The sequence below is a fragment of the Aythya marila genome (assembly GCF_965140915.1).
Source record: "Aythya marila genome assembly, chromosome: 21".
In the NCBI taxonomy this organism is placed as follows: domain Eukaryota; kingdom Metazoa; phylum Chordata; class Aves; order Anseriformes; family Anatidae; genus Aythya; species Aythya marila.
This window is the reverse complement of record NC_139062.1, coordinates 2,226,795-2,240,113: the sequence shown is the minus strand read 5'-3', so window position 1 is coordinate 2,240,113 and position 13,319 is coordinate 2,226,795. Positions and strand designations below refer to the sequence as shown.

Below are 13,319 nucleotides of genomic sequence, written 5' to 3'. Positions count from 1 at the left end.
GTGTCAAACAGATTCTCAACACTGTTTTTATCATATATGGGAAATTTTGCTTTTATTTTTGGCATTTGCTGATGCCAAAATGCTCCTGGATAAAAGTTTGCGTCTGTTAATATTAATAACACTAACACAGTTTTAAACCCTTATAATTGTTTAGAAAAAGTACATGACCATGACTGTGATTGTTTTCATTTCAGAAGAAAATGCAAGGCAGTTTTGAAACGGTCACATCTTCGGTAGAAATATTTTTTTCCCTCTGTTGCATCCTAACCAGGAACCATGGACTACTTCCCAAGTTACCATAATCTCTAACAAAGTGCCTACAGATACATACAAGGCTGCACTGTTGCAGAAGTTCGAGTTTCTGTGCAGCATGACAGAAGCCGGAGAACACCTCACAATGGATTCCCCCCACCTGATTCTTGTTCTTATTGCTTGTCTAGAAATACACAAGACCTAAACCCTTCTCCCGGAGGTACACGGCAGCAGGGACAATGCTGCTCAAAAGAAAGATCAGGCTACAGGCAAAGGGGAAGTGACTTGCCTGCAAACTTCAGTGATGCAGATGAGTAGGTCTTGCTCTAAGAAGGAAATAGGAGATGCTGAGAAAGAGGAAGGCAATGAGCTGAAGGCAAGAAGAACTGCTGGAACCATGGGCAATTCTGAAGAGTCTAGGCTACTTGACAGAGGAAGATCTAACGGAGCATGAATGAAGTACATTGCACGTTCCAGACATTATTGGGAAACCCAGTGATAAAACTAATTGTGACATTCTCTGGACTTAGGTATGCAAGTCAGCTGTAAGAGCATCTGGCAGTTTTACTCCATAAGCTTCAAAGATGGCAACAGGTAGGTGGCTTCCCCAGGGACTGCCTGGACCTCAAGCAGATCTGAGAGGATATAAATTTCAAGTCTGTCTAATTCAGTGGGACAAGCTGCCTAATGAACACGACCAAACAAACCTTTTAGTCCCTTCCATACACCCCGCTATGAGCACAAAGCCACATGTGCTTCTTCATGATCTACTGTGGCTGTTTCAAATGCATTTAGAACTGTCCTGGAAGCTATAGAGCCCTCTTTCTTATCTGCATGTTACTTGCCATTGAACCTGGAGGTAAGATGTCCTTGCACAACATGAGCCACGCCAACCTCCTGCAAACTGCAGCTCTAAAATCTTCCGCATCACTAGAGTCATGTGTCTAAAATCAAGTTTATCACATGCGTCTCTGACTTTCAGAGCTCTGTTTACTCTCAGACATGACTGGGCTTAACTATACATGCTTTAAAATATATTAGGTCAGACCAGCTCCTGCTAGCAGATGAGATGTGTGTGTGGTGAGAATGGAGAGCAGAGTCAGAAACATCTAAATTTACTTTTGTCTAGGCAAATTTCCAGTTTGCGAACAGATCATATATGGGCTCCTTTCATTGGAAAATCAGGACAGACACTCTGCATATAGCAGAGTACTGGCACAGTAGTGTCATGTGTCAACCTGCCTCATTTTTCAAGTGAGCACTTTGGCAAGCATGCTCACGTTTTCACACTGACAGGAGAGAATTCATCTTCATGTCTTTGTCTGTACTCCCAGTTACTATGTGTGGAGTGGCTGAAGTGAACTACTTTCTACTTTGCTGGCACATTCCACCTGTCCACATTAAAAAGAAGCTATATTTGACAACAGTCTACCAATTGACCCTTGTGACTAAACTAAAAGTATTTCTGGTATACACAAGATATCACATTTTGCATTTTACCACATACCACAAACAGTCTGTGCAGCATACAGATCTGTGTAGCATTTATAAGCTGTAGCTATCCTTCAAAGAGCTTATCCCCTCTCCACCCTGCTCCCAACATCCTCAAATTCAACTTTAAAAACCTTTTTTTTTTTTTTTTTTTTTTTAACTCAATATTTCTTTATTCTGTGTCTGCCTGACATGACCTTGGCTGCTTTACTGTATCAGCAGTGGAAGTGAACATGATGATTCTCTTTCAGCAACAGTCCTAAGTTAAAGATTCCCTTTCTGTGAGTGTATCTTGGAAGCAGCTGTGCTTTGTTATTTGATTAAAAGATCTGTAGAGAGTTGATTCTATTATCCTTTACATTGCACTCCCTGCTGACACACTAGAATATTGTTAAATTGCTCTACTGAAGGGCAGATACCATAAGGTAATGCTGTACCTGTGGCGGCAGCGTCGTAAAAATCTCATGATCTTGCGAGCAGCTTGATCCTGTTTCTTGGTAAGCAGACTGCTTCTAAACACACACACAAAAAAACAACTTTGAAGCACAGGCAAAACTGTGGAGGACAGCAGCAAATGTGAGAATAATCATCCTACGAACCACTGTAGTTATCCCACTGGCCTATTTAAACTACAGCACAGCCCCAACCAGTGTAAACAATGTCATATAAAAAGATCCGGGTAGCACTTAACAATCGCAGCAACTCACCTGAGTTTCTGTTGTACAATGGTGGCTGCCCGACGGTTTTGCTTCCTCTTCCCACATTCTTTGTAGCTGCGGTAGTACTGCTGGATCAGCATTGCGGCTCTTCGGCTCTGCTGGAATTTTTTCTGCTCATAATAGCTTCGGAATTTGCTCTGGATAAGAATGGCAGCTTGTGTCATCTTTTTATAAAGTGCATACTACAAGAAAAACAAAGAAAAGCTGAGGCGTTCCAAAAACAAAACAAAACAAAAAAACAGTAACAGCAAGAAGCAAGTTTCTACAGTGAAAGGCCACTTGCACTGCTAAGACATGATGTAAAGCAAATGAGGACCTACTCACTGATTGGGAAGTCCTTGAGAAAAGGGCTACAGCAAACCAGAACAACTATGAAGTCAGGTGCAGAACCTGGTCTGCATCAGGAAAGCAACTACCTGTTTTGCTGTCAATGGAACAGTTTGATGGGATTGGTTTTAACGCCTAGCCATCAACGGCTCTATGAGTATATGCTAATGGCCAGATCCAGTTGTACTACACTCACAACCAACTTTCTGGAGCCAGTCCTGAGTTGTGTTTACACTGTTTCATATTTTTACTGGAGTGGTTCTGCATTAGAGAGAAACAATTCAATCAAGTACACTTAGATGAACTGTTTGTTTCCCTTGCATGCAGAAATCTGCTTAAAAGTATAGGATGCTCATTTCTGTGCAGCTATTATTTGTCAAGTCTCATAGCAACAGCAGCAAAACACATATATCTAAGTAACTATATGAATAAAGCAGCACAAGTATTCCAAAATGCTAACAAATTAGCAGAAGACAAAATACACTTTTTAAATGTCTTCACTTAAATGTATCTTGTGAATGAATTACTTTCAGAACCTATTTTGGTGTTCACATGTGTATTTCATTTCCTTAGGACAAATAACTTTGAAAAGCCAACTTAAAACAGCTTTTTCTGTGCTGCAACACAATCCTGTAAAAGTCTTTATTGCTCATATACCCATTTAAATCCAAACATTTCAAATAGAATAATATATAACTTAAACAAAACAAATCATTGACAAAACTAATTCTCATTAGAAGTCTATAAATAAGCATCCATTGAACATGCAAATCTGTACGAGCAGTTACATTCAGAATTCCCTGTAGCACTGCTGTATTATTTCTATCCCTGTGATTTCAAACAAAGCATGAATAAACACGTTAAAAGCAAATCTTTATTTTATGCCCTTTTCTTTTAAAATGCGCAGGTAGATGGCCACTTAACAGAAACCATACACCATCATAAATATTTTAAAAAGCCATCTTCTGTAAGATTAATAGAGATGTAGAATAATCTATAGAAGTTGCAATCATACCTTTTAACTAACATTATGACAGAGTGTTATTTTGAAAGCTTTATCACTTTCAAGCATTTTAGCACTGTTATTCCTGGACATTTTATCAGCTATGACTTCTGCTCACTTTATCAGACAGGTGAGACACAGACACAGCAGCCACTGCTCTCTATAAGGTAATGTCCTAGCATATCTTAATAGACTTCTCTTGTCTATTGGGAAAACAAAAAAAAAGCAAACAATCAAAAAACCCCAACACCATCCCAAAAGCAAAAATCCCTTCAATATTATAACAGACCACTATTTACCAAATTTCACTTTTTGGAATTGAAGCAGTCATTAGGTGCAGTTATATTTTGCCTTTTTTCTTCTTCTCCTGCTTTATACATTTATAATTAAATAGGCCAGATTGTGTTTTTGAATTAGTTGTTTTCAATAAGTCTGCTCACAAGCTGGTGATGTTTTTCCTTCCAATTTTAAGCCCAGAGGGCACTTCTGTGGCTGAGTTACAAACCCCTGAATAGAAGGGCTTAAGTATGAAACAGTGATGTGAGCTATGACTGTTCTCATCTGTCCATAAGCCTGTGCTGATCCCAGTGATATAGTAACATAACAGAGGAACAAGGCATGTGAAAGAGAAAATTCTCTGGATAGACTAGACCTCAGTGTGTTTGCATTCAACTCTAAGACCCACTTGGATGACTACCTGCCCAAGTACTGAATCTCTGGGCCACCCACAACTCCCCAGACTCCCTCTCTTCCTCCTTTCCCTCCAACTGGGAAGAAGATAAATGGAGGAATGACCTAATCTTCAAAGAGGCAAGTCTCAGCTAGTTCAGCAGTCCAAAGGAAGCTCAGCTCTCCTGCCCTGATAGAAGAATACTTAACTGATACAAATCTGTGGTGCTGGAGGAAGCTGAGGATGGAAAATCATCCCAAGGACACATTATCTCCAGGAAAACCATGCCCTGCATCCTGGCTAGCTTTGAGAAAAGCTCAGCTGATTGCAGTATCTGATAAGAACGAGACATTGCACAGCTGGAAAATCCATCTTTACAGTACAAAATTATTGGCCATGAACAATATATGGTTGTCATTAACTGCCATGCCCCCAGCAAGAGCAGCAAAGTACAAAAGACAGTGGTCTAAGGAATCCATGGCCTAGGTGTTTTAAAGAGGAATGCTCAAAATCCTTTGGAAGGCAGGTAGAATGGAGAGCACATCAGCTGCGTGGGTGGCATAAATGTTCCCCTGTGCTCCCTGAATGCCAAGGGAATGATCGTAAAGCGAAAGTTAATAAGTAGCAACAAAGGAAAGCTTCTCCTCTTGAAATTGCCTGCAAAACATTCTTGAATCTTGAAATTGCCTGCACCTCAGCCCATCGCTGCTTATATGAGCACCTGTAGAAGCAGGAGACTTTTTTTTTTAATTTTTACATTGTACTTTCCTGTTGACATGCTGTGGCACAGCAGCCCCTGCATAACTCCCAAAAGAGGTTTGATTTGTCAGTGATTTATCTACCACAGGAATTTATTAGTGGATACTATTAAAACATTCTACTAAATGCCAGGTTCCCCTGGTTTATACTGAATGTGAAAGTTTGTGACTCAAGGGGGATGGTTCCCAAAACAGTGTTTGTATTTGTATTACCTTCAAGGCTATCCAAGTAAGCTTAGGGAGAAACAGAAAATACATAGTTAATGTTAGTTCTACAAATAAAGAACTGAAAAAAATAAAACCAAACCAAAACCAACCAACCAAAAATCTTCTTTCAAAAAGATTTGATTCCAGGATCCAAGGCAAAACAGTTTGTCACGCAGATTTTGAAAGGAATTAAGTTTCAATTAAGTTTTTGAAAGGAATTTAAGTTTTACAGAAAGCACCACTCCAGAATGACAGCCACGTGACAAGTTTGAATGTAAATCACAATGCAGTCACCTAACACTAGAAAGGCTTCCCAAATAAACTTTTTTGAAGGTTGTGAAAGAGTACAGCATCTTGCCTTTCGTTTTATATACCATGCCTGTAAGGCAATGGACAGCTTGAGTCTAGCAAGGTACAGCAAAAATATGGAGCTGGGCTGTAGCCTCCACCAAAAAAAGTCTTCTTTTTCTGGGGTTGAGAACTCAGCCTAAAAACATGTCTCCAACTAGAGTTTGGAGAACAGTCTCAGTCCTGGAACAAGCTGCATCAAGCTTAAACACAGGACTTCCCATAGTTTAAAAGTTGAGTATGTGCAAAATAAAAAACTATGTTTCATCTTTGCCCTTATTGAAGGCAAAACCAACTTCAATTTCACAATGAAATTTGGCAAGCAACTAGTCAGAGAATAGTTTCACCAGACAATAGCATGCATATTGGCCAATGTAGAATACATTATTGCCCTCTATCTCACAGCAAAAATGCAGGCATCACAAACAAAATCCTTTGAAGGAAGCACTCTCTGAATTAAGACTCAGGATACAGATTTTCTTGTTTTTAATTTTGTCTAAGCAGGGTATTTCATTGCTGCATGCTGAAAAGCATACAAGAGAAATACAGTGGGATAATTCCTATTATAGAGGGCCATGTTTGTGGCACTTGTGCATTTCATAGAATTTCACTTCCTTGATTACCTGTTTGTATTTTCGGTAGCAACGCTGAATGACAGCAGCAGCCACCTCTTGCTGTTCCCGGAGAGGACGACCCTGCGTGGAAACGTAAAGCAGCAACAATTAATCAGACCTCAACAAAAAACAGGACAGATATTGTAAGAACATAAGTGGCTCACAGCAACTTGCAGGGCACTGAATTCTAAATCTTCTCCTAATCATAGTCTGATTCAGGTGTAGCCATTTCCTAGAGATGTCCCTGTACCCAATCTATATAAGATAGAAACCCTCAAAATTGACCTTTACAGTGATCACTTCTGGCAATTTGCCAGAATCTCTAGGGTTTATTTTGAGGACGTGATTTTTTGAGTGCTGTGCATGCTCTCTGGTATGGTAGATGCTGGGTAAACATCAACATGTGAGTGCCAGGAGCACTGAAAAGGTTATAACAAACTATTTTTTTTTTTCCTAATCCCAAGGGTGGGTATTACCCATGTGTCCTTTTGTAACAAACTGTACTCTCACACCTAACGAGGAAGACATCGGATGTTTTGGCCACATACCTTATATTTCCTGAACACTGTCTGGACGAGTTTGGCAGCTTCATAGAGTTCTCTCTGCTCGTGATCAGACAAAGTTAACTGTGCAAACTCATTCTCTACCTTCTCGCTGGTGGATGCACTCAGAAATTCAGACCAGTCGGCTGCCGAGGGAAGGCTGGGTTTCTCAAAAGCTATTTCACTGATTGGCGAGCCTGCAGGGCTCAAGCTGGTGTTCGAAGAAGGGGTCAAGGGTTCACTATACAGACTTCTGAAATATCAATCACAGTAGGAATTATTGGCTCACAAAGCAGCTGAACTGGCATCACAGATAGGGAATGGAACATTTGTCTGTTTAAGGGAGAAGCTCAAGCTCCCCTCTCCCTCTCCAACCAACATTCCACATTCCTAAGGCTGACTGTGCTGTATTGCATAGGCTTGACATTGGAAGAGAAGTCACAAGTCAGACCTTATGGTACTGCAATTTTGTTGCACTTCCCCTCTTGCATGCACTCCCATTCTTCCATGAATTTGTAGCTGTGTTGGCAATGATACCTTTGTGCATGAGGGTGTGGCTGGGCTCGGAGCACCAGCACTGAGTGCCACTGAGAAACAGAATCTGCAGGCTAAAGAATCAGTGCATGCCACCCATTTTTCAGCCTGCCCAAAATCCCAGAGCAACTTCTCAACTCTTACTGACCTTATCTGTGCAGCACTCGGCAGATGATCAACATCAGCAAGGTAACTGGCCAGCCAGCTCATTGTGGTGCTCATGGCAGCACTCTCCGTTCTCTCTACCAGCGGCGACTCCATTGGCACAAAATTCTCCCGCTTGATCCTGTCAGGCGTAGCTTCAATAATGTGCTCTGCAAGTGTCATCATATTCACCTGAGGAGGGGGAAAGGAGAGCAATCTCTTACTGACTGGTAACAAGAGCCTTGTGTTTGCATGTTACAACCCAGCTTTGTATGTCAAAGACTGTTAATATATTTGTAAAAGGATTTCTTGTTCTCTTTTACTGCAGTGGCCAATCTGAGTTCAGGATGGACTTTTGCCTTTTTAACTTCCTCACTGCATATCTTAGCATTCTTTGTACTCTCCCCAAGTAGCCTGTCCCTTCTTCCAGACGGCATACTCTTTTTCTCCCAGAGTCTCAACAGAAGTTCCCGGTTCATCCACGCCAGTCTTCTTCTGCTCCAGCTTGCCTTATGGGACTCAGGAACAGCCTGCTCCTTTAAAATTTCCATCTTGAGGAGCATCCAGGCTCCCTGGAACACTTTGCCTTTCAGGAGTGATTCTCAAAGGACCCCTGCAACAAGTGTCCTGAACAGGTCAAAGTTTGCCCTCCAGAAGTCCAAGACAGCAGTTTTGCTAGTTACCCTTCTGACATCACCAAGAATAGAGAACTCCACAATTTCATGGTCACCCTACCCAGGACAGCCCCCAACCTTCACAACACCCACCAGTCCTTCTCTGTTAGTGAAGAGCAGGTCTAGTGGGGCAGCTCCCCTGGTAGGCTCTCGTAACAGCTGTGTCAGGAAGCTGTCTTCCACACACTCTAGAAACCTCCTGGACTGCTTCCTCTCTGCAGTTTCCAGCATACATCAGGGAAGTTGAAGTCTCCCATGAGAACGAGTGCTGGCAATTATGCAACTTCTGAGAGCAGCTCATAGAATGCCTCATCCATCTCTTCATCCTGATTAGGCGGTCTATAACAGACCCCCACCAAGATGTCACCCCTACAGGCCTTCCCTTAGCCTTGACAGAGCTAAAAGCTTCCACGAAAATTTCTCACAGTCACGCTCTTCTGCACAGCCAAGACATGTGGCTGAACAGAAGAGGCTGACAGAGAGTTGTCTCACGCTGGACAATCTTGGTGCTATGATTATGTTTACCTGCAAGTCATCCATGTGGGGTAAGCAGTCCTCATCCCCTACATTGTCCCTATAAGACAAGAGTTCTGCATCCACCATTTCCCTGTCAGCCATCATCAGCACGTTCATCTGCTCTCGCTGGCGTAGCCGATGGGCTACAGTGTCCTTCCCCAGAGCAGTCCCCTTCTGGCTCCCTGTCACCTGCACCGCAGACACACCAATATAAATGTCTTTTGGGTTCCATTTGATGCCTGCTTGGCTGCCAGAGCCCCGGTACCCAGCAGCTTCTGGGATGTGCTGGGAGAGCTCCTGGCCATAGTCCCTTATCCCTTCACTGGGGCTGATTGTCTCAGTGGCGGATTGCTTGGAGCTGGAGTTCTGCTTTCTGACACTTGGCTGTTCCAGACTCAGTGCAGTGGAAAGCAGCTTCTCTTGCCGGGCTTGAAAATATTCAGGGCTCAGCTTATGCTTTTTGGGTGCAGGGTAATCTTTCTGAGTCTCACTACTGTAGTAACTGGAAGGTTCTGATCTTGGTCGTCTCAACTCTGGAAACAAACAGATCAATGGTCAAAATGAAGTATGCAATGTGATTGCTGTAGGAGCTACAACAGCTTCTGCTGCAGAGCAGCAGGTGGAAATTCATGCCATGCTCTAGGACACTAAAATGTATGGGTGTCAAGTACATGCAAAGAAGTAACTGTCACCCAGGGAGGATATTACCTCAATTGTTCTTCAGATACACACATCTTTCTAAAGCAGACATTCCTGGTTCTTTTCCCAATACTTATGCAAGAGTATACAAAAAAAGCAGTTAAGCATGGCCAGCAGGGCTACAGGTGGCATTTGCCACCCAGGTGAGGTCTTTGCTCCATGATTTTACATGTCACATCTCATCAAAGCAGTGCATGCCATCAGGGTTGTCTTACCTGTGTTTGTACTAGAAATCACAGTGACTCCCTTCTGAGGCTCTTGAGAGGCAATAAGTTCACTGTGCCACTGGGACACCCAGCTCTCTGTGCTGGAGTCTGTGCTTGAGGGGCACTGAATTCTGGGGTTTTGCCCAAGCTGAGGTTGCTCATCACGCTGTAGCTGCTCCAAGCACTCTGCCAACTTTACATGGCCCCGAGACCGGGCAATTGCCAGTGGCAGTCTCCCAAGGGAATCAGGAATAGAGATGGCTCGGCGGTCCCACTTATACAGCACAACAGCTGCATCCATGTGGCCCAGGGCACATGCCCACATCTGAAAAAACAAACAAGCAAACAAAGAAGTGACCCATTGGTAGACCTCCCTTCTCTTTCTCTTTTTGTTAATGCAGTGGAGTTGTACCCTCAGCTCACAGAAAATTGACTGGCAAAACCACGCCATGTTTGAACACCACTAATGGGCTTTTATAAATGTCCTGTATGAACAAAAGGCCATTACAGAGGAGTAGATGCATGATGCTCACTCCTTTGAGGGAGAAACCTCTATCTGCCAAATTAAGCTGATAGTTTCTCATTTAGTAATGCATGTATTGGTTTTTAGCTGTCATACCCACTGGAACCACTGCAGAAACAGACCAGCTTCAAACAGAAATGAATCTCTGAGATCAGAAACATTCAGACAGAAGTAAAAGCTGGAAACAATAAAATCAAACGCACTGCTGTTGTAACCTGGCACTTTAGGTTCCACCTACTTTGGCTTTTTGCTTAAGCTCTCAGTCTCGATTCCAACGACCAAGATATTGTGACGTTTTTACAAGCTCTACAGTCAAAGAGGAAAATCTGAAAGAAGGCATGTAAAGGCCTTTCCCCAGAACAGCAGCAGAGACTAGATATTTGGTAAAACACAGACCAGAACCACCTGTCTGTCCTCACATTACTCAAAGATTTTTCTGTTTGGTCTCTCTCAACAAAATGCTAGAAAGCTAATAGTACCATGTCTTAACATTTACACAGCAAGGACACCCAGGAAACATCTACTTCTCAGAGTGTAAAATGCATCAGGAAAATAACACATCAGGAAGGACTCCAGAGGGCCCTCAGACTCTCCCAGAAGTTTCAGTTTCTGCTGCTTACCAGAGGAGTGCAGGAGAAATGATCCACATTCAACGGGTCAACTTCCAGCTCCAGATCAATGCTGTCTGCATGTTTGGTGCTAGAGAGGAAACAAAACAAATGATGCTCTGTAGACAAGTTAGAACCATTTCCTAAATCTGTAGCTTCACTCAGTGCACCATACCACAAAAATGGCCACACACGTCCGTGACACACATATACTACAGATGGTGCCCCCAACAGAGACTTTAAGAGCATGATACATCCAGTGACTGGATCTCATCTATCTCAAGATACAGGGGACAAGTACAAGTTCAGGGACTTGGTTGTTTGTAAGGGACAAAAGGTGCAGTTTGTGAAGGGCAACTAGAAACCTGGAGCAAGCAGAGCTTACATATGCTTCTTCCATGTCTGTATTGACACCCAAGAGTCCAACAGGCTGGGTCTTACCGCCATTTGATGAGGGTCTGGATCAGTGTAGCATAGCCCTGGGCGGCAGCTAGGTGGAGCAGTGTCATTCCTCGGAAAGTCTTTGAATGGATCAAGTGTTTGGACTTTGCCCAGCAAGCACGACTCATCATCTTCTCGCACACCACCACCACGCGGCTCTCAAAGCAGCTGCCCAAGGTCCCAGTCCCAGAAACGCACTGAAACACCACACACAACCCACTTTAACCACTGACGGGAGTTGCAACCTGCCCTAAGCAGGCAACCTTTCACTTTCAGAAGTACGTGACAGCGGCAAATGCAAGTTAAAGTCACCTACTGTTAAAGATGCCCACAAAGAAGACCTGTTGCTTAAGAAAAGCTATAATCCTTCCCAACCCCCATCAAATACAAATGCTGGTAGGAAAGAATAAAGCTGCTGTGACTACACAGCAGCGTCTGTACCTGCACCTGTGTTCCTCCATTCCCGCTCCCATTGCTCCCGCCTCCTACTCCTTGTTTGTGCTGCTGGGAGCCTGTCATTTCAGCCATTCTCCTCTCCATCTGCTCGAGGCGCTCCAGTATTGACATCCTGAACTGATTATCTAGGTTGAAGAAAGGCAGAATGAGGGTATTTCCACAGAAAGAAAGATTAGTTTTTGGCAGCCTACTGCAGAGAGTCACAAGCAACAGTCCTGAACATCATGAAGGAGATTTGCTCCGCTTGACAATGCACAGGGACGCCTGCCCTGCAGTATCCACCTCTTTAAGTTCCTGTGGCTGCCTTTTTACTGCAATTCTAGAGAACCTCCTTAAAGGTAATAGAAGGAAAAACACAAGAAATGGGCAGAAGAGGGGTCCCTTTCTTTGTGATTCTAGCTGCATCCATACAATAAAAGATTGGGGTAATGCAACTTCTTTGAAAACACACGTAAACCCTGAGCAAATACAATTGTTCAGACAGTGTTTCAGTAGAATTGTATTGAAATACTCTCAGTTTTACAGACAATCACCCTGCTTTCACTGGAGTACTGAATTCATCTTGGCTTGCCTCCTGAAATCATGCAGTAATGGTGCCTAGAGGAAAAAGACTGCTTTGCTTCCTTCTGTGCTTAGAACAAGGAGCCATTAAGAAGATACTCATTCCTTGCCTGAGTGACTCCCTTTCTTGGAAAACAGCTTCAGCCAAGCACCTGAAATAGGACTATCAGAAATCACAGAGTATGGGCACTGATAATCCAGGAGTATCCTTTTGAAAAGCAGAGCCCCGTGGTCTCTGCAGAAGTCTAAACACTGTATTCGTGTTTTTTTTTGTTGTTGTTGTGTTTTCTCCTTGCATTGTAACCTAGCACTATGATACAGATACTATGGCTTGAAAATTAGAGGAGGGAAATTTAGACTGGTTAATAGGACATTGCTAAACCTGAGACTGTAGAGATTAATTCAACAGATACTGTTGTGTTTAAGTCCAGTCAGTGCAACTCGAGTGGCTGCAAACCCAGAGGGCTCCTTCTGTCTAATGACCCATAGGGGAGATACTTCACATGGCTCGTGCGAGCGCACCTGCTGGGTAGGACAATCTCGTGGATAGGAAGTATTTCAGGAATGTTTTTTATCATGCTAACAGCATATATAACAAATTTCTGGGAAAAAATAACTCCCATCCTGTTTGATTTCATGTACCCGTGGACATGATGAGGTGGTTCAGAGCAGTGAAACCCAGAGCAAAGCCTACTAATAGTAATGGAAATCCGTGCATGAAAATTAACAAGCTCTGATCAGGTTTTAAAAGAGAAACTCTTTTCCAATTGGCCTTGTCACACACGGAGTCCTTAGCAGCATACTGCAGGAGTAATTGCTCCTCAAAAGTTTGTTAATAGCTTCCAATAGTGCTGTAGTGCAAGTGTGTTGGCAGTGTTTCAAAGCTATCATAAAGTTAACTGAAGTCCACACCAGCACAACTCTCTCATGCTAGATCTACATTTAGCCTCTGTTTGAACCAAGAGTCAGGCATCGATTAACCTGAAGGAATTAAATGAAGCAAGGTTTTTCCTTACCTAGCCCCTT

The 13,319-nt window shown here is 42.9% G+C and overlaps 1 protein-coding gene across 7 annotated transcripts in view; it reads right to left on the bottom strand.

The window, feature by feature from the left end:
* The window catches only part of CAMTA1 (calmodulin binding transcription activator 1), a 329,027-nt gene that overhangs the window by 15,267 nt on the left and 300,441 nt on the right, over positions 1-13,319 (bottom strand). For all 7 annotated transcript variants that reach the window (XM_082777008.1, XM_082777004.1, XM_082777002.1 and 4 more), the window contains 10 exons: positions 11,718-11,857; positions 11,277-11,473; positions 10,848-10,926; positions 9,714-10,029; positions 8,809-9,332; positions 7,614-7,801; positions 6,938-7,184; positions 6,399-6,470; positions 2,451-2,644; positions 2,181-2,255 (listed from right to left, as the gene is read on the bottom strand). In XM_082777008.1, coding sequence (XP_082633134.1) covers positions 2,181-2,255; positions 2,451-2,644; positions 6,399-6,470; positions 6,938-7,184; positions 7,614-7,801; positions 8,809-9,332; positions 9,714-10,029; positions 10,848-10,926; positions 11,277-11,473; positions 11,718-11,857 — 2,032 coding nt within the window. The remainder of the gene's footprint in view (positions 1-2,180; positions 2,256-2,450; positions 2,645-6,398; positions 6,471-6,937; positions 7,185-7,613; positions 7,802-8,808; positions 9,333-9,713; positions 10,030-10,847; positions 10,927-11,276; positions 11,474-11,717; positions 11,858-13,319) is intronic.